We start from the raw sequence: 25,092 nt of genomic DNA on the forward strand, positions 1-25,092 counted from the left end.
AGCTATACCTAATTAGCTCATTTAAATCTTTCCTCATGTCAGTTTCTCCAGTCCCTTAATCATTTTTGCAGCTCTTCTCTGAATTCCTTCTTAAAGACTATGATAATTTAGTCACTCTCTGTAGTAAAGAAAGAAATCAGTGCTTCTCGCCATGTGTTGGGAGACATCTGGTCAGAAAATACAGTTGTTTAGAAAGAGCTCATGTTTGCAGATTAGCTGATCACCAGGGTGTCTCTTGATTTGCTAGTTTATAAAACTGAAGTCAGAACAAAACAGATGGGGTGGTAATAGAGGAGGAAGGAGGTAACATTTATTCAGGGCTCTTTAGAATAAAGCTAATCAACCAGGTGTTAACTGCTCTTTCCTGCTCTGGAGACACTTCAGATTTCAACATACTAGAATCAACATAAAATAAAATTAGGGTTCCTCAGATCAAGTCCAGTGTAAACAAAGCAAACAAGCAAAAGAAATAGAACCCAAAAATGTGTATCCTCATAATTCTTCTCCCAAAAAACTAGTTCCACTCTTGATGTTTTGCAGGCCAAATTGAGCCTGCCAATAAGTGAGCCCAACTCCTCGGTGGTCAAAGGAGTTCCACCAGGACTGAATTTGTCCTCATGAGAATGTGCTGAAATCGTCTGGATGGGCTAGATTTTCCTAGCACCTATCTAACTCAGTCACTGAGTGTACATGCTTTTGATAATCATACATTTAAATCTCAAATCCGACATGCCCAACGATACTTAAGCACAGCAGGGTGACCTCAGAGTTTTGCAGCTCGGCCTTTGAACTTCCCAGCTCAGCTTGCATAACCTTTCCTTAACATGAATAAATTCTAATATTTTGTAAACATACTTTTTGGCTACTGTGATAGGGTTAAAGACCATGGGGTGACTTCTGTACCAAGGTTTGCTTTCTGGAATAATACAAATGGGCCACTGGCCGCGGGGATAGAAAAGTACTATAGTGAAGGTGATGGAGCTGCCGAGCGACTCGTGTATGGTACACCCTCGAGCCCAAATGGTTATCTTCAGCGAATTCTGAAAGACTAAACAATGTAAAATGAATAAGTAAATAGCAACTGAGCTGCCAATAAAGATGTATAATCTGTCCTGTTGGCCAAGAGGCTCAACAATCTGGCAATAGACTCTGGAACCTTTAATGTCCTATGGCTGTCTGACTCCAGACTATGTCACTGTGATTTAAAGTTCTTACCATGTGATGACTGTTCTGTAGCCTGTGTAAAATGAGCTGGTCAGTTTGCCTCATCACAGCAGGTAACTGGGCTTAGAAGAGAGGCCAAGTTCTGAATGTGCTTGGAGAATGAACTGCTTTTTTACCCTCAAAGTGGTTTACTGAGGAGAAGGAGAAAGAGAAGACTTCAATCTTCAGGCCTCTTAACCAGTACTTATCACAAGCACTAAATTCACCTAAAAATTACTTTTTTCAAAGTCTGTAGTCATAACACTTAACCTTCCAAGGCTCAGCCATGGGTCCCATTGCCTTAAATTGGAATTACACCTATTTATACTAAGATTGAATATGTGCCACATTGTGAAGCACAGGCCTAAATAAAGGGCATAAGCAAAATTAGTGCAGGTGGAGAGGGGGCAGAGATGTGGCCTGGTTAAATTAACTAACTGCAACAAAGATGAAGAAAAATCATGCCAATAAAAAAATCTGTGAAATGTGTTCTTTGGTGTCACTGAGTTTTATTTTTTCTTATCCCAGGATGAAGAGGAGGAGATCAAACAGGAAATTAACATGCTAAAGAAATATTCTCATCACCGAAATATAGCCACATATTATGGTGCTTTTATTAAAAAGAACCCACCCGGAATGGATGATCAACTCTGGGTAGGCAGTGCTTTTAAATGTCCTCTTCTTCCTTTTATAAGCATTGGGGTTTGATCTACTGAGTTTCCTCCAGTTGCAGTCTAATCTCCACCCTAGGAACTGTTGTTGTTTTTTTAAATGCTATATCTTCATATTGCTTGCACCCGCTTGCAGGCTGTGATGTGAGAGAACACACCCCTGTTTTGCCACAGAGATAGGATTATACCTTTGATACAGGAGTCGATCAAAAATAAACACGTAGGTGGAATTTAGTGATACGTTGGAGAAAAGGAAGTTTTTGGCCAAAGAATTTTCAGTAGAATACTAAAGCTAAATAGTTGAATCCCTGTGAGCATCCAATGAAGTGAGCTGTAGCTCATGAAAGCTTATGCTCAAATAAATGTGTTAGTCTCTAAGGTGCCACAAGTACTCCTTTTCTTTTTGCGGATACAGACTAACATGGCTGCTACTCTGAAACCTAAAACTAATGGGAAATTAGTTTAAATACAGCAATGTAGGAATTGTTTTGTAGTCTAAATAACCCTTGTACTGCAAGTAACTAGAGTTGTGATTTGTGCTGTGATAACCATGGTCAGATACACAAATAATAATTGCCGTACTGGAGCCAACCTTCTTGTAAGCTCTGCCCTGCACTCAAGGGTTTTCTCATTACTCTGTGGGGAGGGAGGAATTCAGACCCAATTTTTGAAGTGTTCCCTAATTTGGGATTCTCCACTTTTTGGGTGCTCAACTTGAGGTGCTCTCAGGCATGACTTGTATTGGGTGTGGAGCATCTACAATTCCACTGCAGATCAGTGCAGAGTTGGTGGTATACTCATTTGAACCCCACAGAGTTGTTGCAGAGCATTGGTTTACTTAGCATTTCATCCAGCGCAGGCTTTTATTTGGCAGTTTTCTACGGTTCCCAGATAAATTGGTTCAGCTGTTTATCGTCATATGCATGTGCCAAAATGTCAACAAGTCGTGGGAATAAAATAAAATAAAATCAAGGAATGTATGACTTCCGTGGCACCCGTGACAAAAAATACAGCCGAACTGAAGGACCGCTGCCAGTGATCCCTGTATTTAGGTTGGCTCAGGCTGTTCATTATAAAACGTTCTTACAATTTATTATTCTTTTATTTATTAATATATTTATTTTTAGAACCTCTTGCACATCCTCTGTTTGTGGCAGGTCTATACAGTTCAACAAGAAGAAAGCCCTTGGGCTAGAGAAGTGCCTTTTCTTTGTCCTATGATATTCCATTCAGGTTTAGCAGTCTTATAAGCTGTTAAAATTACCATTTCCTTTGTGTTGCTTGTGTTCCTTGGGGAAATGTTGGTAGTTTGCCAAAACAACTAAACACAAGCCTTCTGAAAAATCAGGCTCAGGCTGCCACCACAACATCAGATGCTGTACAGAGAACACCTGGGAGCTGCCAGAGCAGCTGTAGCAGCTGGAGTAGGGGGGAGAGGTCAGCTGTGCCATGCCAGGCTTACTGTCTCCTGACCATGCTCAATGGCCCTAGTGTCTCATCCCATCCTCTGGGGCACCACATGGCTCAAGATAGAAATGTAGGACTGGAAGGGACCTCAAGTGGTCTTCTAGTCCAGTCCTCTGCACTCGTGACAGGACGAAGTATTATCTGGACCATCCCTGACAGGTGTTTGTCTAAGCTGCTCTTAAAAATCTCCAATGATGGAGATTCCACAACCTCCCTAGGCAATTTATTCCAGTGCTTAACCACCCTGACAGGTTAGGAAGGGAGACCTTGGGTAGGCTCCCCGTGATCTTCCCTTTGATCAGCACATTGCACCAGCAGTCCATCTTGTCTCTGGGATAATAGCTTTCTCTTGCTGCTGGCTTTGTAGTTAGCCCTATAGCTCAAGTGGTAGCAGTCTATGCTTCAATGCTAATGCTAATGGAGGTTCTGGGCTCCCACTCTGTTGACAGTGCATGAGCATGTTGTTACAGCTGTACATGTTGGAATTTGTTTTTACCTTGTTGCTGTTTCTGTCTGATGATTAACTCTTTTCTGGTCAGTTTTATTTCTAAAGCTCCTATCCAAGGGCCTCCACAGCAACCCAAACTTGCTAAAGATAAATAATGCCAGAATAGAATCTCCCACAAATAGAATAACCTCCTTTGTCAAACCCTCCCCACCAGGCAAATAAATGAGCTCCACCTCCTTCAGATAACTGGAACCAAAGGAGGCGCAAGCAGGAATTGTGATTCCCCCAGAGCAGCGGTTCTCAAACTTCATTGCACTGCAGTCCCCTTCTGACAACAAAAATTATTACACGACCCCAGGAAGGAGGACTGAAGCCTGAGCCAGAGCCCAAGCCCCGCCTTCAGCCTCAGGTCGCGGGGGCTTGGGCTTGGGCTTCAGCCCTGGGCCAAGCAAGTCTAATGCCAGCCCTGGAGACCCCATTTTAGCAGTCCCAACCCACAGTTTGAGAACTACTGCCCCAGAGGATTCTGGTAACCCCCCTCCACAAGTGTGCAAGGGAGAAAGCTTCTTATACCCACCCCTCCATTTGCATCCCTTTGTGCTCAATAACTGAGTGCACGTCCATGACCTGTGTTGTACAGGAGGTCAGCCTAGATGATCTAATGGTTCCTTCTGGCCTTAAAAAAAAAAAAAAAAAAAGAAAGAAAGAAAAAAATCTATGAATCAACCCCTCAGGAGCTGGGCCAGATTCTGGACCTTTACTTGAAGAAGGGATTAATCACAACCATTTAAAGCTTGCAGGCTATTGATGAAAGCCATGCTAATTTCCATCCTCTTTACATTTAAAAGTGGTTAAGTGGATAGAGTTTTAGAAAGTCTATGTCATGTACTGGAGCTGAATAAGAGGTGTTCGAGGGAAACTCCTTTGACAGTGGCAGAAGAGCAATGCTTTTGTCTCCACATTAAATCACTGTTGTTTGAGCTATCTGATAGAATTCTCATGCGTTCCAATTTCATCAGTGGTTGCTCCGGAGATAAAGGCTTGTTTATTTTTCACCGGCTCTTTATTGAAATAAAACTGTTTCTGATAATGCTCAAGTAATTCTCTTTATCGACACTGAGAGGGCTGATATGGAAATCGAAAAAGGGAGCTTTTTCAATAGAGATTAAGATCTCTCGGAAACAAGACAAGCGTCTGACAACATATTGTCATTCCTGCGCGGTACCACAGTGGTGAAGAGGTCTTTCAGTTCTACTGTTCTCCATTCAATAACAGCAACCAGCAAAGAAATAATGAGCTACTACACCGACTAATTTTCCTGCAACTAGGAAACTGCACACAGCATACTCTGCTGTGTCTCCTGACACTACTGATGCAGTATCACAAATCTGACATATTTGTAAAAGGGAAATAAAAACCACTTGAATACTAGGAAATGGAAGAGCAAGGTAAAATATTTGACACTGGAGATGGCAGTGACCTTGGGGGTTTTTTCACCTTCTTCTGCAGCATGGAGTGCAGTCACTGGCCGGGGTTATCTGAGTGTATTGCAGGCACCTCTGGCATTGGTGCACCTAGGTCCCTCCTATTCTTGGTCTGTGTTTAGTCTCTTGTGAGCTGTAATACTTTGGTTTGATTTTGGTTGCTGGGTTTAATGTGCAGCTGCTAGGTGGTGTTGGTGGCCTGTGATATACAGGAGGTCAGACTCGGTGATCTGATGGTTCCTTCAAGCCTTTAACTGTGTGGCTCTAAGTGTAAAAGACATTGAAAATTGATTTAACCATGTTTTGGTCAAAATGTTGCTTTCAGATGTGCGTGATGGATATCTTCGATTTTCTCTCTGCTCATGCTGGTCTTCTGTCCATGGAGGTCCTATGCATGTAGCTAGAGGAGACTATGTGAGACAAAATTCACTGCAAATCTTAGAGAATTTTGCCCCCAGTATTACTATTAGTTTGTCTTATCCAGGTAGATTGGCTATAGCAATGGGCATAAAGTAGCAGAGCTCAGCTAACAGGTGGACTAGGTCATAAGGTCACTCAGTACTGAGGAATGTTTTTTTGGGAAATAGAGCTAAACCGAACCATCGAAACATAAAAATGCAGCTCTGATTTCCCCAGCTGTCTTTGTGTGTTGGTGCATTTTTTCAGCTAATGCCTTCCTTTATTAGTGCCAGACTGTGCTTGGTCCTTCTGGGTGCACAGAGAAGAAGGCACAAGAAAGCTTCCCTCCTGCTTGTATGCCCTGGTAATTGCATACGATCAGTCTGCTCAGGGTAGTGCATGGACTGCTCCCTTACACATCCCCCTGTGGATGCAAATCTTCCTTCAGCAGGGGTGGGAGGGGGTGAGACAATGGCCCCTGTTGCATTAATTTAATGGAATATATGAGCCGAAAGAGTTAAAGGTATTAACATCACCCTGAAATTGTCCAACATTAAACAGTGTTAAATGAGGTTCAGGGGTTGATATACAGAATGATATACAGATGTGCTTTGTGCCCTGGCAAACACCATTAAACATCCGTTAACCCTTTATTAAAGATCTACAGAAAAGAAGGAAAACAGTTAAACCATTTGTAGGGTAAGTTACTAAGGCTTTCATTTTAACAACATCCCTTTTTTCCTTTACCCTTTAGCTGTGGGGAGTCTTTAGAAGGAAAACCCCCCTGTCTGAACATCTCCTAGATCAGGGGTGGGCAAACTTTTTGGCCCGAGGGTCACATCGGGGTTGCGAAACGGTATGAAGGGCCAGGTAGGTAAGGCTATGCCTCCCCAAACAGCCTGCCCCGTCCATCCACCCTCTCCCACTTCCCGCCCCCTGACTGTCCCCCCCAGAACCCCCAACCCATCCAACCCACCCTGCTCCTTGTCCCCTGACTGCCCCCTCCCGGGACTCCTGCCCCCTATCCAACTCCCCCGTCCCCTATCCAACTCCCCCGCCCCTTGACAGTCCCCCCCCCCCCCCCCCGGGACTCCCATGCCCTATCCAACCCCCCCGGTCCCCATCCCCTGACCGCCCCATCCCAGAACCTCCACCCCATGCACCCACCCCCTGTCGTCTGACTGCCCCCCAGGACTCCTTGCCCCCCGCCCCCTTACCGTGCCGCTCAGAGAGGCAGGACAGGCTTATTGGAAAGCCTGGGAGGTGGGCGGGCACAAGCCACGCTGCCCAGCAGGAGCGGTGGGCCAGAGTGCTCCCTGCGTGGCGGCATGGCTGCGGGGGAGGGGCCAGGGGCTAGTCTCCCAGCTGGGAGCTCAGGGCCGGGCGGGACAATCCTGCAGGCCGGATGTGGCCCACCTCTGTCCTAGATGGTAGTAAAGATGGTAATAACTTCCCTTTTGGGAAAAAGAGAAGTTAGTTGAGATGGGCTAAAGCTGTCAGTGTTGCTGCTGCTGTTAAAGTCCAATCCCAATTCCTAGAAGACAAAACAAGATAGGCACACATGCAAAAGGAGAAAGAAAAGAACCGCAAAGATTTAAAAAATGCAGCTTCTGTTTCTGGTGTTGAATTTAACTTGCAACCTCACTGCTTTAAAAAAAACAACAGCAACCCACCACAGGCACAATACACGATCTTATCAGCTGCTTTGAGACCTGGCAAACATGTGCCAGCGTCTGGCTGTTCAGGGCATTGCTTCTGCTGCTTATTTCTGGTCACAGGCTTTCAGCGTGTTGCAAAATATGCAGTCTTGGCTGGCTAAGCCAGACTCTTAAGAGACAGAAGGGAAAGGGAGAGAAATAGGAAAGAGAAGAAATAAGGCAGGAAAGGAAAAGGACGGTTGTGGGAGAGGGGAGACCAAGTCTCACATCCTAGGTGTTGTTCAGGATTTAGCTGGAGAGGGTGGAGATGGAAATGTCTTTGGGGTCCCTTTTGCAGACCTGGTCTGATCAGGACATTTCTCAGGATTAGGAGTCCCAGGAGATGATGGGTATGGCAGCCATGATGGTGAAGCTCACTTCTTCTCCTTCTCTCATCATTCAGTCAGTCAGTGTCACAGTGGTCAGCTTTTCTCCTCCACTGATATTTTTTCTCTTCTTTTAAGGAGCCCAAAAGGGAGTGATGGGCAGAATGACCCTTCCTCTCATTATTTTGTCCACCAATTAGATCTAATTTCCCACACCCTAATTTTGGTTCATTGATTTCCAGCCCCACACTGTTTTGCTTATCAGGCATGATCTTAACACGGTCCTTGATTCATGGCAGTAGGCCTTTTTGTTTGGACTAATTCAATCTGTCTCTTTATTGCACCTTTTCCCATCAATATTTCTTGTTATAGGTTATTGTGACTTTTTTTGAACTTTCAGACACTGTTCATACCTGAGCTCACAATTAGGGGAAAACTGTAGGCCCAATTATCGCAACACCTCCTACTCCACAGTGACCTACCATTTAGCACAGCCCTGGGCGGGGAGGGGCAGCATGCAAACACCTTGTGAACAAGGGAGCTCCACACAGAGAGACACATTCCCTATACAGAAGAATGTGCAGTCTAAGAAGACAGAGGATGAGCATTGGAGCCACAAGCAAAGCGATCAGTGTGATGGTAGGCAGAAAGTTTGCTAGTGAACTTTTTATAAAGTTAAACCCATTGAATTCAACTCCGCTCCCACATCATCCCTCCATCCTATCACCTATTTGACCCCAAACATCAATTCCCAGCCTTAATTCCAGTCTCCTTATGACCTGCCTCTGATCACTGGACTTCCTATCCCCACATAAATGAGTAGTTCACTCATCAGATAAATAAAGTAAATAGAGTAGAGAGGACAGTGAACAAATTGCTTGTAGGTGTCATGGTAGGCATCAAGAAAGATTAAACGAATAGAGGGTAGTGGCCTTTTATACCAGCTCAAAGAGAGCATTCCATGTGTTGTGCATCACTGTTCAAGAAAGCATGGGGTCATTTGAGAGAGGCAGACCACTAAGACGTTGAGGTTGGCATCAGCGTCAGAGTGCTGGGCATGGGGAGGGGATGTAAGTGATGGATTTTTAGAGAGGGATAGAATTATGCAGGGGGTCATAAAGAAACTTGTACTTGATTGCAAAAGTGATCAACACAGAGAAGTCCTTCCTGAGCACGCTGATGTTCCAGAGCTGTTTCTGGAAATGTTATCAGAAGCTGTAGGGTTTCTTCTTAAGTTCAATATGTTACCCCGTAGCTGTATGCTGTGTGTTAATATGGGTGTTGCTTTGCTGGATGATTGTCATTTGTCCTTGTCATCTGCAGTATATTGAAGTGATTAACCAAAAAGATCTGCCATGCATGTACAATTGTGTAGGATTTTGCTGTGGCTTCTAGAATTGGATTTACACTGCATGCAGAGTAAGCTTCAGGCTGGTGACAGCTGAGGGCAGAGCAGGGGTAATGTAGCCATTCCCCAGTGGGGAGAGGTACTTGCCTTTCTGGTGGGAGGTGGATTGCTTCCATGGCAACCCTAAAAATGAGTGGGAAGGTTGATTTATAAGGGGGGGGGAGAAGAGGGGGAAATAAAAACATGCAGCCTTCAGAATACCTACCCTTGGCAAGTACCTCAGAGTCCCTGCTTCTATGCCCTGCCATGCAGCCCTCTGCCACAGGTGGGAGGGAGTGCACTCAGTCAGCCTTTCCTAAGATATAATGTCACTTACAGACAGATCAGCTGAGGGGTGGTTCTCCCAAGAATGATCCTAAATCAGGATAACTCCAACTGCAGCCAGGCTGTCAGTGAGCAGATGCTCCAGGTACAGAGGTGTATGCGTCAGGGGAATCCTGCAAAAAATAAAAAAGGAAAGATTTTAAAATGTAACAATGAGACCTGGAACCATTTAATTTTTTCTTATATTTTTCAGCATTTAAAATCTATAAGGGCCAGTTTTACTCTTGGCACTACTGGTGTAAATCCAGGGGAACTCCCACTGCAGTTTAGATTTACACTGGTGTTCCTGAGAGTAGAATTTGGCCCATAGTGATGATCCAAATCCTGCTGTCATTTACATGCATACAAACTCATCCACTTTTTTGGCGGGGGGGTTGCACATATGTGTACCTAAGAGCAGAACTGGTCTCGTTCTGCAAACCATGTTTGTGGATCGCAGATCCGTTGTGGATACAGATTTTGTATCCATGCTGGGCTCTATCATTCTGTTGAGTGGACTCATTGGAGAATGTCTCTGCACAGCTGAAACCTTAACCAACTCAAATTAAATATTTAGAAGTTTGAGCTTTGCAGGAAAAGATTTAAGCTGACCTTTAATTCTGGTCAGTTCCTTCAAGGCCCACTTTAAGCGATAATCCACATGACCTGAGAGCAAAATACGAAAGGAGTGTTTGGAAAGAGGCAGTTATAAGGAGATTGGCATTGAACAGGACTGGTTAATGGAGTCTGGCTGAGAGGATAGACAGTGTGTCATAAGCAAGACTTTCTGCTGCTTTGTGACTAAGTAAGCCTAAGCTATTTAATTTCCAGTTTTGTTCAAAGCTATTTCTGCAGGAGCTATGTATGTACTATAACTCTCAATCCTGTGACTGTGTCCACTCATTTCTCTTCCACTCTTTGAAGTCCTGCTTAGTCCTGACGATACCTATTTTCAGGCTTCCTAAGTGGCATGAATTACTTGTCTGGCCTCGCGCTGTTAGAAGGTGCTAACAGAATGTAGCCAGGCAAATTATTTATTTATGAAAGTCTGCAAGGGTGTTTATATTGTCGGCCACTGCCTTCGAAGGAAGGAGACTGGTGTGTCAGTGGCATGCGTTTCTGTACCCCGCGGGCTAAAGAAACCAGACAGACGTGTCGTTGTGGTGCCGAAGCTTTAAAAGGAGCAGAGTCTAAGAACTGCAGGCAGCGCTCTTTAATTTGCAACCTGTTCTAGCTGGACTGCTAGTAGAGTCAATTAAAACCCACTTTTATCTATTCAGTTCAGCACGCTGAATGGGAACGTTCCTTTCTACTGAATATTTTAATCGATGCTTAATACAAAATCAATTGGTTTCTCATTTTCAGAAACAAGCAGCAGCTTTTCTGCTGAATTACCAGGTGAAGGAGATGGAATTTTTAATGCCCTGCTCTTGGCTCCAGGTGTTAATAACTGTGGTTGTCGTATAAAGAGTAATGATGTTTACGACAGTAAAGAAGGGGGCCTTTATAAAGGAGCTATGAAAGTGTAATGGTCCCTAAAAGGTTTATATTGGCTGTCCTGACACACTGACCTGCTCTCAGTCCCATTCCGTATCCAAGCACAGAGCTGAGGAGGGCCGGCTCTAGGCACCAGCAAATCAGAAGGGACAGCACTTCAGCTGTTCTTGGGGCAGCACTCCTTCCTCGGCGGCAGCTTCTTCATTTTTTCTTCTTTGGTGGCCACTTTTTTTTTTTTTTTGCTTCGCTGCTTGGGGCGGCAAAAAAGGTAGAGCCGGCCCTGGAGCTGAGTATAGGTTTTGTACCCCCCATATGCAAAGTAGCAAGCACAGGGCTTTATCCACCTTGCTCCCCACCTTTTGATCAGTTCCGTCAACTCTCTCTACCCACAGCACGCACCTGGACAACTCAGTCTGTAGTAACACACCTTGCCTTCAGCCCTCACGCACATAATCGCTACCAATTGTGTTTTGTGAGGCCTTCTGCAGCCTATCTACATAGAGAGGAAGCCAGGAAGTGGAGCTAATATCAGTGCAGCTTGGTCCTTGTTGGGCAGGGCAGTTAGGAGATTTACTCTCTGAGGTGGCCTGCAGGCATTAAAGTCTGAGGGGATCATTGCCAGGGAGCCTGGGACTATTTATTTATTTATTTGGCATATGCCATCCGGGCAAGCCAAGCCACAACTTTCTTATCAACAGTGTTGAAGGCACGAAGGCCTCCAGAAAGATAAGTCATTTTGCAGTCCTCAACAATGGGTATCATGGTTTGTGGCTGCCCACATTGACATAGTGGACTGTGTCTAAAATGCCAAAGAAATTCTACAAAAAGAAAAGGAGGACTTGTGGCACCTTAGAGACTAACAAATTTATTTGAGCATAAGCTTTCATGAGCTAAAGCTCACTTCATCAGATGCATGCAGTGGAAAATACAGTAGGGGGATTTTATATAGACAGAGAATATGAAACAATGGGTGTTACCATGCACACTGTAACGAGAGTGATCAGATAAGGTGAGCTATTACCAGCAGGAGAGAAAAAAAAACCTTTTGTAGTGATAATCAATGTGGGCTATTTCCAGCAGTTGACAAGAACATGTGAGGAACAGTAGCGGGGAGCACAAATTCCATGTCCGGTATGAAACCGGTTGAGAAGGCTCCATTGCCTTTGTGGTAAATCAAACCTGGGTTGACGCTGAATGGGGTCTGAGACAAGATAATGATTTGTCACTTTCTCTGTGCACCAGAATCTTGCCACATGTCCTCTACCATAAATCCCTCACCTAGTAAACTTATCCACAGTGGGCACCATGAGGGCAGACAACCATGTGGTGGATTAAACATGTCTTCAGTTAACAATAGATGTGGCATATCATGCAATTTCGTCACAAGCTTTGTCTATGCTTTCCTCTCTGTGAATGCTAGCTGATCGAATTCAAGTCTGGGACTCAGCATTGGCTAGTAAGTTGGGGAGGGGGCTTTCAGTACCACTCGGTGTTAGCCTAGCTCTGCTGCCATGGAAGTCGATGGGCATTTTATCGTTGTCGCCAGTGGGAGCAAAGTTGGTACAACACTGAGCACTTTGGAAAATTCTGCCTTTGGTGTGTAGTGCAGTGCCCGGCGAAGAGCTGGGACCCATGTGACCATGAAGGTAACTTAGGCCAAAACCCACCAATACCCAGGGGCAGGTCATTGTCATGTTTCTATTCAGAGCTCCTATGCCCTAGCTTCCTGGTGCAAACTGACTACAAAGAGATTTCACTTCAGAATCCAGGGTTAAACATGGTGTGGATTGATTGAACAGTTGAGACTTAATCAGTTGCTCTTGAGGGCAAGGGTGTGGCAAGAAAGAACTTGGTGTTAGGGACAGGAAAATCACAGGAAGGGTAGGGAGTTGCTGCAGACAAATAGTTCTGGAGGGGCCCTCTCTTGAGTATTGAAGTTCCCATGGGAGGGGTCCAGATCGGTCTGCTGAATAATGGCTTCACGCACAAGTGTTAGTTATTTCTGAGCTCTGGACCTCAATTCAGAGCTAGCCGAATGTAATGCACAGTGGCGGTGGGGCCAGAGGGGGCCTGGGAAATGTTTTTGGAGGCCACTTCTATACCAAGAGAAAAATGATTCATTCACAAGCTGTGAGGATTCATGAAGCAATACGTTCAGAGAATGCAGGCCACAATGGAGTAACAGCTGCTGTGCTTTTACAGGCCTTGCTTGTAAAGATGGTTGCTCTAGTCGAACGTAAAAGGGAAAATAAATACTAAATAAACTATATTAAAAATCCTTAATGATCAGCCATGGAGATTAAATTTCAGAATGTGATCTTACCTTCATTCCGTCCTGCTTATAATTTTATTTAAGAGTAATAAAAATTTAGTCAGCATTTCGGGTTTAGTATCTTCCTCCACCCCTCAATATCTCCAGCATTTAACAAGCTTGGTAATGATACAAGCAGTTATTAGGCTAACCGCTCTATTAGTCTTGCGTCTACAGGCAATATTACACGGATTAGAAGGCACACAATGCAAGTACATTTGAAGATCTCCGAGCACTGTACAAATATGAGGGAATGAATCCTGATAACCAATCCAGTCACATACTATCAGGTTTATCACCATTTTATAGATGGGGAAGCTGAGACTCAGGAAGCCTATTGAAGAGCTGGGGGTGGAACCCAGATCTCTTGATTCCCAGCACATTGCTTTAGCCACAAGACTATCCTTCCCTTTGTAGTGGGCAGTTAGTTAGAAAACAGGGCAGGGACCATGACTCCTGGACATGATCACCAGCTTTTTGCCACCAACTTGTATGGTGACCCCGAGCAAATCACTTAACCATTCCAAACCTCTGTTCTTGTATGTATAAAATGAAGGTATTGGCATTATGACGCAAATGTTGTGATACATAATGTCTGTAAATTGCTGTACATGTGCAAAACACTGTTATGGCTAGTCAGTGGAGGAGGTGAAGATAAAGTTCAATACAGCCTGTGGCCAACTTCACTGAATAATTTCTCACAGTAAAGCTATATTTTTGCAGTACTTTGTGAATTTAAAACACAAACAGGCAATTCAAAATGTTGTGGAAGAACAATTTTACTTCACATATTTTGTCCATCTCTATTTGTAGCAATTGCTTAGTTCTTTATCCCTTCAGTACAAAGCCTTCACAAGAAGTGCCGTTCTTTGAGTCAGAGGTCCATTATCCTTCTACTGCAGGCTGAGATACATTGACAACGTTGTTCGCTGGCTACTGCCCCTTCTCTTAAAGAATCAGTGGCACAGCTTATTCAAAATGCCTCACAGTTAGCAACAAATGTTCATTGTTAAGCCCTGTTGGACCCTTGCCCAACTGGACCCGTGTGCTGCTGCTATTGCCAATACTGTAATAATATCTGCGGGTGCTGGATATTCTCTTACACGTGTTATGGGGTTGTACGTCTCTTAGTATTTTTGAAAAGCTGAGTTGGGAATTAAACTCTCCTGGGACTCTCATCTTTTTTTTAATTTTTAGGAGACTTCACAATTATTCAGGGGTTACATGAGGCAAATGGCTACTTGATGTACTTCTTGCTACAAATGGAAATCAAGGACAGAAGTGTAGGACTGAGTGAGCTGGCAGGACTATAGAGATGATCACTCAAATTAATGGATAAAAGTGGATACTTGTAATTATGTTTGGTCCTTCTTTTTAATATTTTGCGATTGCAATATATAGGGTAAAGGTCCCTTCATTTTCCATTGCTTTCTAGTTATGAGCAATATAAACATAGGTACAATGTGCATCGTCTGTCAGTCCTGAGGGAGAAGACAAATGTACAGTCATTCCCAACCATTTTTTTTCCTGCCTGGGACTCAAAATTCGCCCTCAGTTTCTTGCCACAACTCACCTATCCGTTAGCCAGATGCAAAATTGTGGGTTTGGAGTCACGGTAGGGACTTGCAGATGGATTTATTTGGGAGGGCACTGGATGAACGTACAGGAGTGGGGGTGTGGTTGAGGGGGATGTTCTGGGACGTGAGTGTGAGATGATGGCACGGTAGTGTTAGGAGTTGGGGGTCTGAATGGGGGTATAAGGAGTCTCTCTCTCACACACACATCAACTATCCTCAGCCTCCGTGACAGCAGCATGCAATGTAATGAAACCCTTAAGTTTTATGTCCTGTATGTGTATATCAAATTTATTATATTTAGCTAATGACTTATATAAATATTTTCTATAGTCCTCATGACTATAGTATCCTAAGTGCTTATTTCACCAGATACACATGCAGATATTACAATTCCCATGTACAGTATCAGTCAGTTACGAGGGAAAAGAGAAAGGGAAGAACTTCTTTCTTGCCAAGAGTTATATTATTCTATTTTACGGGGAGCAATTAGTAATCGATTATTTTGTTTTCTGGGTTGTGAAGCTGTCGACCAGGTAACAATGTTTGGTGTTTTGATCCTTGTTCTTATCATTTAGGAGGGGAAAGTTTTAATTTCTGTGGTTGCGTTAATTACCTGCGCGATCACATGACTGATTTAGCCAATCATAAGTACATTTCTTAAGCCCAATTTTGTTTCTTAGGGACATGCAAAGAGTTTATCAGCCTTCATCTGGAGCAGACCTGAGAAACAAATGATTCTAGAAGTTACCAAAACTAGATATGGAAAGGACGTACTAGGTCAAGATGGTCTTTCTTCCTGCTAGTACGGCATTGTTCCCAATGTTCTATTCAAGTATCTTATCTGAACTGAAGATTGTAACAGTGTTTGGTCTTTGTTTTATGACTGTGCCAATAGGATAGTACCTATAACTGAATCATCCAAGCAGTTGGGGGGAGGTAACCCTTTTATTGTCTTTTTTTCCCCTTTCTCTTTTCAGCTTTCAGTTTTGAGTAAAGTGATGTCAATTGGTTTGAAAACATGAAATATTGTCTAAGCCCGAAGTAATAAACCAAATTATTTTAGCAAAATTAAAATCATATATTTAAGAAGTGCAAACCAATCTACAGACTGGAAAATTTTCTTTTGTGATCATTCATGTTATGTGGTGTGTATATATATACATATTGGGTACAGTTCTGCATTCTTTATGTGCACAAAATTTCCCTGGAAAACAGTAGGAATTTGGTGGGTGCATGGATAGCAGGATCAGACCCATTGTGCTGGTCTTGTCTCTCTTATTTCATGACTGATCAGTTTTGGGTCTGGGCCTGAATAAGATCCTCAGGTTCATGCCCTCTGTTTGGATTTTTATATTTACTGTTAAAACAAATTAAACAGTGGAAGAGTGGATAAAATCCGTCCAGTCTGATTTGAAACAACTCTAGTGAACCACTCTCCTTGGCAGACTGTTCCACAGATTAACAAACTTTACCCATTAAGAGATGTTTTCTGATATGAAAGGAAGCAGAGAACAGCCCCACAGCAGAAAGGAGTGAAAACTTAAGTAGATCATTAGAAACGGAATTATAGGTAGAAAACTTCTCCCTGGTTTAATAATGTCTGCACACATTTATGGAAGATTTATGTTCAAGAGACTGATTCTAGGGCACCTGTATATATCCTATTTGCATTGATATAGAACTAGGCCCTGTAGTGAGAATATAGAATATGTTGCAGTGGGATTGGTGACATCAAGATTTCTAACTTTTTTCCCATTGTTTTTCAGTAATAAAGTTACTCCAATTTTTTGTTCTGATGCCTCTTGAAGGAAAACAGGCTCCTCAAGCAATGCAAAAAATTCTTTTTAAACGAATAAACTCAACTCAAAATTATTCAGTGATCACTTTCTGTTGCAGTGAAATTGCATCATAAATACCTTGCCAACTGCAATGTACTACATTTGGTTATTGCAACCCAGAGGATGCTTTCAAGTTTAATTACAATCATTGTTCTTTTGTTTCCTTTGCCAGTTAGTGATGGAGTTCTGTGGTGCTGGCTCTGTCACGGATCTAATCAAGAACACAAAAGGGAACACTTTGAAGGAGGAGTGGATTGCGTACATCTGCAGGGAGATTTTACGGGTATGTGTCCAAAGTGAGCTACTGTAGTTCTAAATGTCATTCACCAAATGCAGTGTTTGAAGATTGGCTTTTTACACTTAGAAAAGAGGGAAAGCTTATGAGATGGCACTTTAGGCTGTGTGGCCAATGTGCTGGCATAAGCTAATGCTTCTTAGGTGCCTGTAGGTTTGAATGATTCATGTGCTTGTCTGATGCATAATAAATAACTGCCAGTTAATGCATCCTAGCTCTGTTAGTTTCTTGACTTTTAACTCTGGTTTTCCTTCAACAAAAATGTAATTCCCTTTAATAATAAATCAGTACAAAAATTTATTTAAGACAGAATTCCATTTTCAATTAACAGAAAGGGAAATCCTAATACAGTCTGCAGAAGGAATCTGTGTTTTAAAAAGACACATTCAAATGGCACATTTTTATTTTTCCCTTTGCCTGGTGTCGCTGGCTTGAGTGAGGATGTTGGAACTTTTCTACCCCTGAGATGAGGGTTGGATTGGAATGGCTTACACTGGCAAGTGCCAGTGTTCCATAGCCGTGCATTTGGTGCCTCCTGTAAATGATGCACTTCCATAGTGATGCCCATGTCATTCAGGTAGGCAGTCTACATGATCATAATAGGATGACCTTACAAATCTATGAATGTAAGGAATAAGTTTTGTTTTTAAGTCCATCATATACATAGTGTGGGAACTCCGTACAGAATAGATTTCAAGAAACAACCACCATCTGAACGAGTGCCCAAAAAATGAGGAAGGAAGTGAGTGCTCAAACATGCACATGGAAGGATATAAAATGTTCATGAAGTTCCCGTTGCTGTCCAGTGGTGACTAAGCATTTGTTTATTTACAATACATGCCACCATCCGCACCATCCCCTGCAATTTGATGAGCAAAATAACAAGCACTGTAGCTAATCAGCTGCTGTAGCGACATTTCCTTCAGTCTCGGGAAACCACAGTTACACAGGCTTAGTTTAAATTTATGAGCTGGTAAGCCTGTTTTGCAAAATAGCCCTACCAGTGAGTCAGAACCTAACCACTGGGTCATGATCCAGAGTCACCATCAAGTGTCAAGCCTCAACATTTGGTTATGTTTGGCTATGTAGTTGCAGTGGGGCACACCTTTGGAATGTCCCCTTGAATCTGTGCATAATGTCAGCGGTATCCTTGGCTCCAGCACCTCTTGTGGGTCGTCTGCTTCTCACTGGGTCTTCCATGGCTCGGCCCTCCAACCAAGTCACATAAAGTTCAAACCCCTTCTGGGGTAACTGAAAGGTCCAAATGAAAATCCAAACATCTGAATAATTCTTCTGTCCCCTTGGGGTACTGAAGTCTTCTACTTCCACTTACAAACCCTGTCTCAAGGCTCTATCCCACAGGAGCCTACTCTGTTCCCTGTGGGTCTCTTCCACCCATTGTAGGCCCTAACTCAGCTCCCCCACCAGCTTCCAGGAGCCTTCACTGCTCCCTGTGGGATTACCTCCATAGGAGAGTCTTGCCTCCTCTTCAATCCCTGAGGCCTACCCCAGGCTCTTCCCAGAAAGAAAGAGGAAACGTCCTCTCTCCTCTTCTCCCCTCAACTGAGCTCAGTGCTGTTTAAGTAGTCCTCTGCAGGTGGCGTCAGTCTCCATTACACCCAGCTGGGATCACTAATTGTCCCTACATAAACAGATCGGGGTGAGGCTGAGAGGTAACTGCGAGGTCATGGGCCAGGCAGAGCCCAGCTTGCCTTGAAAAGCCAGCCAGCCTGTGAAAGTGGTCTGCTCTCTGTATAGAGGAGAGGAGAGTCATTGCATGACCTATGACTCAAAGGGTTTGTGGAGGGGGGGAAGAACCTGAGCCAGAAAAGGGATTTTTCTCCATCCTTGTTGTATATACGCTTAAGAAGGCAAGAAGGAACCATTGGGACACTTCTAGTTCTTTGTCTCTCCTCTCTCCCAATCAGAAGCACTTCTGAAAGGAATGGTACTGTGCCAGATTTTTCTTTCTTTCTTTGTATTGTGGTAGTGCCATTGTGCTAGATGCTGTACAAATACAGAACAAAAAGATAGTCACTGCCCCAAAGAGCGTACAATCTAAGTAACTGCTTACAGTATCCCCTTTCTTCTTTCAGGATCCTCCTATCCTTCATTCAGAAAACAGGTTTCCCTTTAGTTTTGAAAAAAACCATGATGGCGATAGTGCTTTTCATCCCATCTTTAAATAAATCCATGGGTTTAAAGTATGGGGTGGAGGTGGGCGGAAGGTTCAAAACCCAGATCTAGTTTTACAAACCACAGAAGAGTCTGAGAGATTGGTAATATTGAAAGATGCCATTCTCAAGTGTTTAACATTGGTACTCTTTTGTGCTTTGTAACACAATTCAAGACATATAATACAAAGAAAAGCTGGCTTGTTACATATTTATACACCGTACAGCAAAGGAAACTTTGGTCCATATACAATATATTTGTATTTAAAATCTTCCAGATATATTTTTAAAGATACAAGTATACATCTATGTGGCTAGTGAAAAATCAACATAGTGTCTTGTTAGACAAATTTTCTAGCCTGCCCAAGGTGGCAGTCATTCTTCTGTTAGGGAATACTGCTAATAGTAGTCCTTATAGTTCTTTTGTTAATGAGCAATTAAAATAATTCCAGGCCTATAGAAGTAAATTATTCATAGGACATTTAGATGCATTTCAAATTAATTCATTCCAATCACTGATAGTAAAGGGGTGGCATGTAGAAGTATATGATCATATACTGAAAATATGATATAACATTGCAAATCATTAATGGTGCTTATCTTGTCACTGTAATCAATGGGAACTCATAAATATTATTTAAGATTGAAGGTTTGATGTGATTTTATAACACCTAGGGCTTGAGCCTACATAGCTGAATGGAAGCTTTGCCATTTCCTTGGATGCACGCAGGATCAAACAGCTAGAGTCTAAAACTGTAATAATTCAGTTAAGACCTGGAATGCAAGAAGGCTTCCAGATCTCTGTAGAAATTGTTCTCTGTAGTAGTCCCAAAGTAACAAGCATAAAATGACTAATAACTGCCAGCAGTGATAGCGGAAATTATTTTCTTTTTAAAAAATGAATATTTAATATGAAATGAAAACCAATACGAAATTAGTTTTTAAAGTAATCCATATTGTACCAGACTAGCAATATAGGTGGCTATTACTTGTAAACCCTGAAATGGTAAACACATGAAATAAAAATGCAGGTTGCATGAAGAAATTAATGAACTAATAAAAAGGCACAATGGGAAACTAGTTTACCTCTAGCCTTCAAGAGAGACTTTTAATTTGAGCTATGTCTCTATTAGGGGTATATGCAACTTCTAGTATTTGTATTTTTAATCAAGGTTTTTAATGCATATGAATACTATTTATTGGGCCAATATAACATGAGATCTGGTATTTCAGTTCCTGGTTGATAGAAATACAGAGAGAGGACCACATTTTCTGTTTCAGCTACTCAAATGGCTCCCTAAGGCAAAAAGCACATGAAAAAACATTACTATAGATACTGAGGTATTCAGGTTAATATTGGTTTCTGAAGTAACTGAATGCTCAGTCCTAAATCCTTATCGAATTTACAGTTCTTTTCACTCACCATATAAAGCACTGACTTCCATGATTACAGTTAAGTGGGTGTTTCTACTCATGCCTTCCCAATGTGAAATGTAGGACATTTTGTACACATGACAAAGTGTTTTGAGGTGACTTAATTCCAACACAAATCTCCCATTTTTGGTGGATAATTAGTGTGCTGGTGGCAAGAGGGAAATGGTATAAAATAATGTTCTTTGAATTTGGTTTCTACTGACCTTGCTTATCCACTGAATTTTCTAGGGTTTGAGTCATCTACACCAGCATAAAGTAATTCATCGAGACATAAAGGGGCAGAATGTATTGCTGACAGAAAATGCAGAAGTTAAACTGGGTAAGAATGGCATAGAACTTGTGGCAAATGTAAGGAAAGCGTGGGATGAGGTTGGCTGGGAAGATGAAATGAAACTGGTAGAGAGTAAGTAACTGACTTGCCTTCTTTGGGAATGGGGACAGATCAGGTATCTTCTGTGCTTATTGTTTTGTGCTGGACTCATTCAAATGAACTTGGATTTGATTAAATACCATGCACTAAATTATCATCAGATGATAGCAGACATCCAAATGTAAAAAAATTCACATGCACTGACATCTGCTCGGTTCCGCCATCACATTTGGCCCTGTCAGTTGGGTAGTTATGAACCTGTATGGGGTTTTACACATTCATGATCATCTTTGCATATTGACCCAATCTCTGCATGTTGAAAATTTGTTAATATGTATTTCTACCCTGACCCTGTTAGATACCCTTGAGATTTAAACAGAAGATTCCATCTCAATCGCATGTTGGTGCACTGAACAATCAAAATTACAGTCTTATACCCTAATCATTGCACTGTGGTGGTCTTGTTGGTGCTGTGAGCAATAAGCTTGAGAGAACCTAAGTCAGAGGAGTTATTCTGCACTCCATTTCCAGTGTCATGGGTAACATCACCACCCTCCCATGCCCCAAAACACATCAGTGAAGAGGAAAATATAGAAGACAGTATCCAATTAGTTCACAGAGAGCTTGAGGCTCAGCTGTCCAGCACCAGCACGTTAAAGCTGCACAAAGGCAGCTTGAACTTAAGGTACCTCAGGGATCTTACACAAGTGGAGAATTGGGTGGAAAGTCTCATTCAGTCATGTCCTTTCCCTCCCTTTATACTTTTATATAGGGTGGTTCCAGCTCAGGACACTGTACAGCTGGCTCATCCAGCTTTACACTGGTGGAGGTTCCCTCTCCAAGGGAAAATTCTCTAGTCATTTTAAGTTACTTGGTACAAAGTGAACTTGGTGAACCAGAGAATCCAGCCCAGAATATTTTACCATGGATTAGAAACATATCACTTGTTGCTTTATTTTACAGCTCCACACTTAACATTTCCCTATGATCCTTTGTCCTTTAGCCTTTAGTTCCTTATGCCTATTGTATTTATGCCATTTCCAGGAAGAGTGTTTCCAGAAAATGGAGCTTTTAAAAATGTATGGCTTTCCTTGACACACATGGAATAGGACAGAACAAAGGCTCTGGTTTGTTTCTGTTCCCAACCCTCTTCTCCATTAGTAAGTGGAGTCATGATCTCTTCTTACTAAACTCTAGTAATGAGGAGCCTGTGCATTTTTCCCAACAATACAAAGAGATCAGATGGCCAAACCCATCCCTGCTAGGACTCCATTGAACTCAGGGGAGTTCAGTCAGGGGTGACTTTGGCTCAATACATCTTTTTTCTGAAGACCGAGATTAGTCAGTCTGTATGAACTTAACATGACTTTATTATTTTCCATCTTCATATGTTCCAACTGAAAAATATCATTCAGTTTTTTCTCTGCCTTACTTATGCTCATATGGTATTTTTTTATACACAGTGGATTTCGGTGTCAGCGCTCAGCTTGACAGAACAGTGGGTAGAAGAAACACCTTCATTGGAACTCCTTATTGGATGGCTCCTGAAGTCATTGCCTGTGATGAAAATCCTGATGCCACTTACGACTTCAAGGTACCCAATCAAGCATCTTCATGTTTATTTACATGTTGCTACAAATGTAATATTCATGAGGTCTAAAAAATATTCATTAAGGTGTCTGAATTAGTCACGGTATTAAAATGAGCAAAGAGACTTAGAGAGACTATATCTCAGGTTAGACTTTTTTAATCACCATTGTCACTGTTTGAATTTACAATTCTGATCATAAACATATGAAGAGGACACTTGATCTTATCTTAAATTTTATGTTCCAGTCATAAACATTATTAATATTCAGGATTTTGGCAAAGGATTTGGCAGCTTTTAAAATTTGTAAGTACACAATGAAGTGCAGAAAAGTCCTCTCCTGCATTACAGCAATCAGATTCCAAGATGTCAGTCTGTTATTAATGTGAATCCTTGCCGTGCTGTTCAAGCATTAAAGATTACTGCAAAAGGTCTTTCTCAATGCTGAATGAGGTATTAGGGACATCCTTTGAACTGCTGTGTTGTGCTGTTCAGCGTAGTATATTTAAATATTATCCTGTCGAGAAGAAGAAGCTGAAATAATAATTTCAAGTCTGCATGTCTGGCTGGCATTCACACAGAGGTCTTATGGTTGTTGCATGTTCAGAAATTTGTGGGACCGTCCCAGTTATCACTGATCTGTGTTATGTCCTGCTCGGCATTCCAATTTTATTTGAGGCCTGATGACATCATGTAACATCATGTCAGTGCCTATGACATTGTCATGGGGATGCAATGTTGCCATTGCCCAAGATCATGCCTCAAGTTAATGGCAGAAGCAGGAATAGAAGCCAGGGATCATGACTCCCAGTTCAAACTAGAAATAGATGGAAGGTCAAATTGGGACTCCTGTACTCGACTTGCCTACAGTTAAAGTAGTACTAACTTAAGCCCAAGTCTCCAAAAGTGTCCACTAATTCTGGGTGTCTCATTTTTGAATATCTAGCTTGGGGTGGTCAGGACCTGATTTTCAGAAGTGCTGGTCATCTAGAGCTCCAGTACATACTCATCCCCTTTGAAAACCAGCCCCTTTGTGGCTCAAGCTAGGTTTCCAAAATGAATAAGCCCTTTTGAAAAAATAAGTTTAAACCTTGCTGTGCATTTGCCCATTCCAACAACCTGTGAGGGCAATATGAGAAATCATGTTTGGAAAGCGCTGTTAAACCCACTGAGGCAAGGACCTATAGAAGGCTAGCCACATATTAGTGATACGACTTTCCCATGTGACGATGCAAACATTCCACCATTGTGACACAGCATCACAGCCTTGATCGACGATTACTTTTCCCACAGGGCAAATAAAATATGTATGATGGAGGGCCCAAAAATGTCCCCAAAAATCGTGTACATTTTTTCTATTAAAATATGTCAGTCATCAACTTAACAGATTGTTTCCTTGAGAGCAGCTGTCCAGCTTCAGACTTCGTCCTGAGGGTTATTTAAATTGGTAATGATATGCACATGTGCAAATGGTTAATCCTCTTTGGTTAACCGCTACAACATGCATTTGTTGGAGAGCTGGATAGTCTGTTTTATAGTAGGGGTCATTTAGGGAACGTTTTTTATGTGTAACCCACACCAGCTACTATATTGTGTATCTCTGCCGCAAGCATTTTAGTTCAGATTACAAAACTTTATGGGCAGTTGTAATGTTTCTTTAGTTAGTCCATATAGTGTCTGCCAACTGGTTGACAAATACCTAAGCAGATTTAACCAATTAGCGGACACCCCAATCCTCTAGTTGCTCTTCCTTTATGTGTATGTACATACAGTCTGCACAGTACTGTTCCTGGGACACAAACTCAAATCTTCGTGGTTCAGAGGCCATAGCTCAACTGAAGAAACCAAGGAGAAGCATCCGTTTGCTAGCCCAAAGGAGCAATGGTGAGCTTGCCCCAGCTGGGTCACTCTTTGCACATCTCACACTAAGGAACTGGCTTTCCAGGGAGTGACCACTGAACGGCATGGATTTGGTTTCATAGATGTTGGCTCAGGGAAATGTAAATTATACTTCCCTGTGCCCCCCGAGGATATTCACTCCACAAGAGGGCAGGTGGTGCTGCCACCACCCTCCCCCAGGCATTTCCCCTCTGGGGGAATCAGCTTTGCTCCTTGGCCAGCACTTCAAAGGAGTGGCCCAAAAAGAGACTGCAGGGAGGATTTGCTGAATTGGCATTTCCCCTGGCTTCACTGGCAGTGCTCTTTCCAGCAAGCAGAGCTCCTCCCTTGCAAATCCCCACCCAAGAAGACATTCTGGCTCAGATACTCTGTGGGTTTCCATCCGCTGAATGTATGCTCTTAGGCTAGTAAGTTTGTGGTTCACTTGTATGCCTGATTCTTCCTCTTGAGATGCTCTCTGCTCTCTTGCTTGCTAGCACTAGATAGATTCCTTGTTAAGTTGCATATTCTAAATACAGTATGGAGAGGTTTACAGCCCAAAAAGGAGTCAGTCACTGGAAAAAGCACTTGAAATTCCTTGATATTATTAAAAATCCTGGCTTTATATCTTTATAGCCAACATTTCTTTCCTCAGAAATCCCTGGTGTTTTCCTCCTTCCAAAATAGCTAGGATACTTGATATGCAATGAGCAGGAGCTGGGAT

The 25,092-nt window shown here is 42.5% G+C and overlaps 1 protein-coding gene across 34 annotated transcripts in view; it reads left to right on the top strand.

Moving 5' to 3' along the window:
- The window catches only part of TNIK (TRAF2 and NCK interacting kinase), a 299,590-nt gene that overhangs the window by 171,724 nt on the left and 102,774 nt on the right, over window positions 1-25,092 (top strand). For all 34 annotated transcript variants that reach the window (XM_043521888.1, XM_043521874.1, XM_043521886.1 and 31 more), the window contains exons 4-7: window positions 1,732-1,857; window positions 16,802-16,912; window positions 20,761-20,851; window positions 22,366-22,496. In XM_043521888.1, coding sequence (XP_043377823.1) covers window positions 1,732-1,857; window positions 16,802-16,912; window positions 20,761-20,851; window positions 22,366-22,496 — 459 coding nt within the window. The remainder of the gene's footprint in view (window positions 1-1,731; window positions 1,858-16,801; window positions 16,913-20,760; window positions 20,852-22,365; window positions 22,497-25,092) is intronic.

Source organism: Chelonia mydas, chromosome 9 (assembly GCF_015237465.2).
Source record: "Chelonia mydas isolate rCheMyd1 chromosome 9, rCheMyd1.pri.v2, whole genome shotgun sequence".
In the NCBI taxonomy this organism is placed as follows: domain Eukaryota; kingdom Metazoa; phylum Chordata; order Testudines; family Cheloniidae; genus Chelonia; species Chelonia mydas.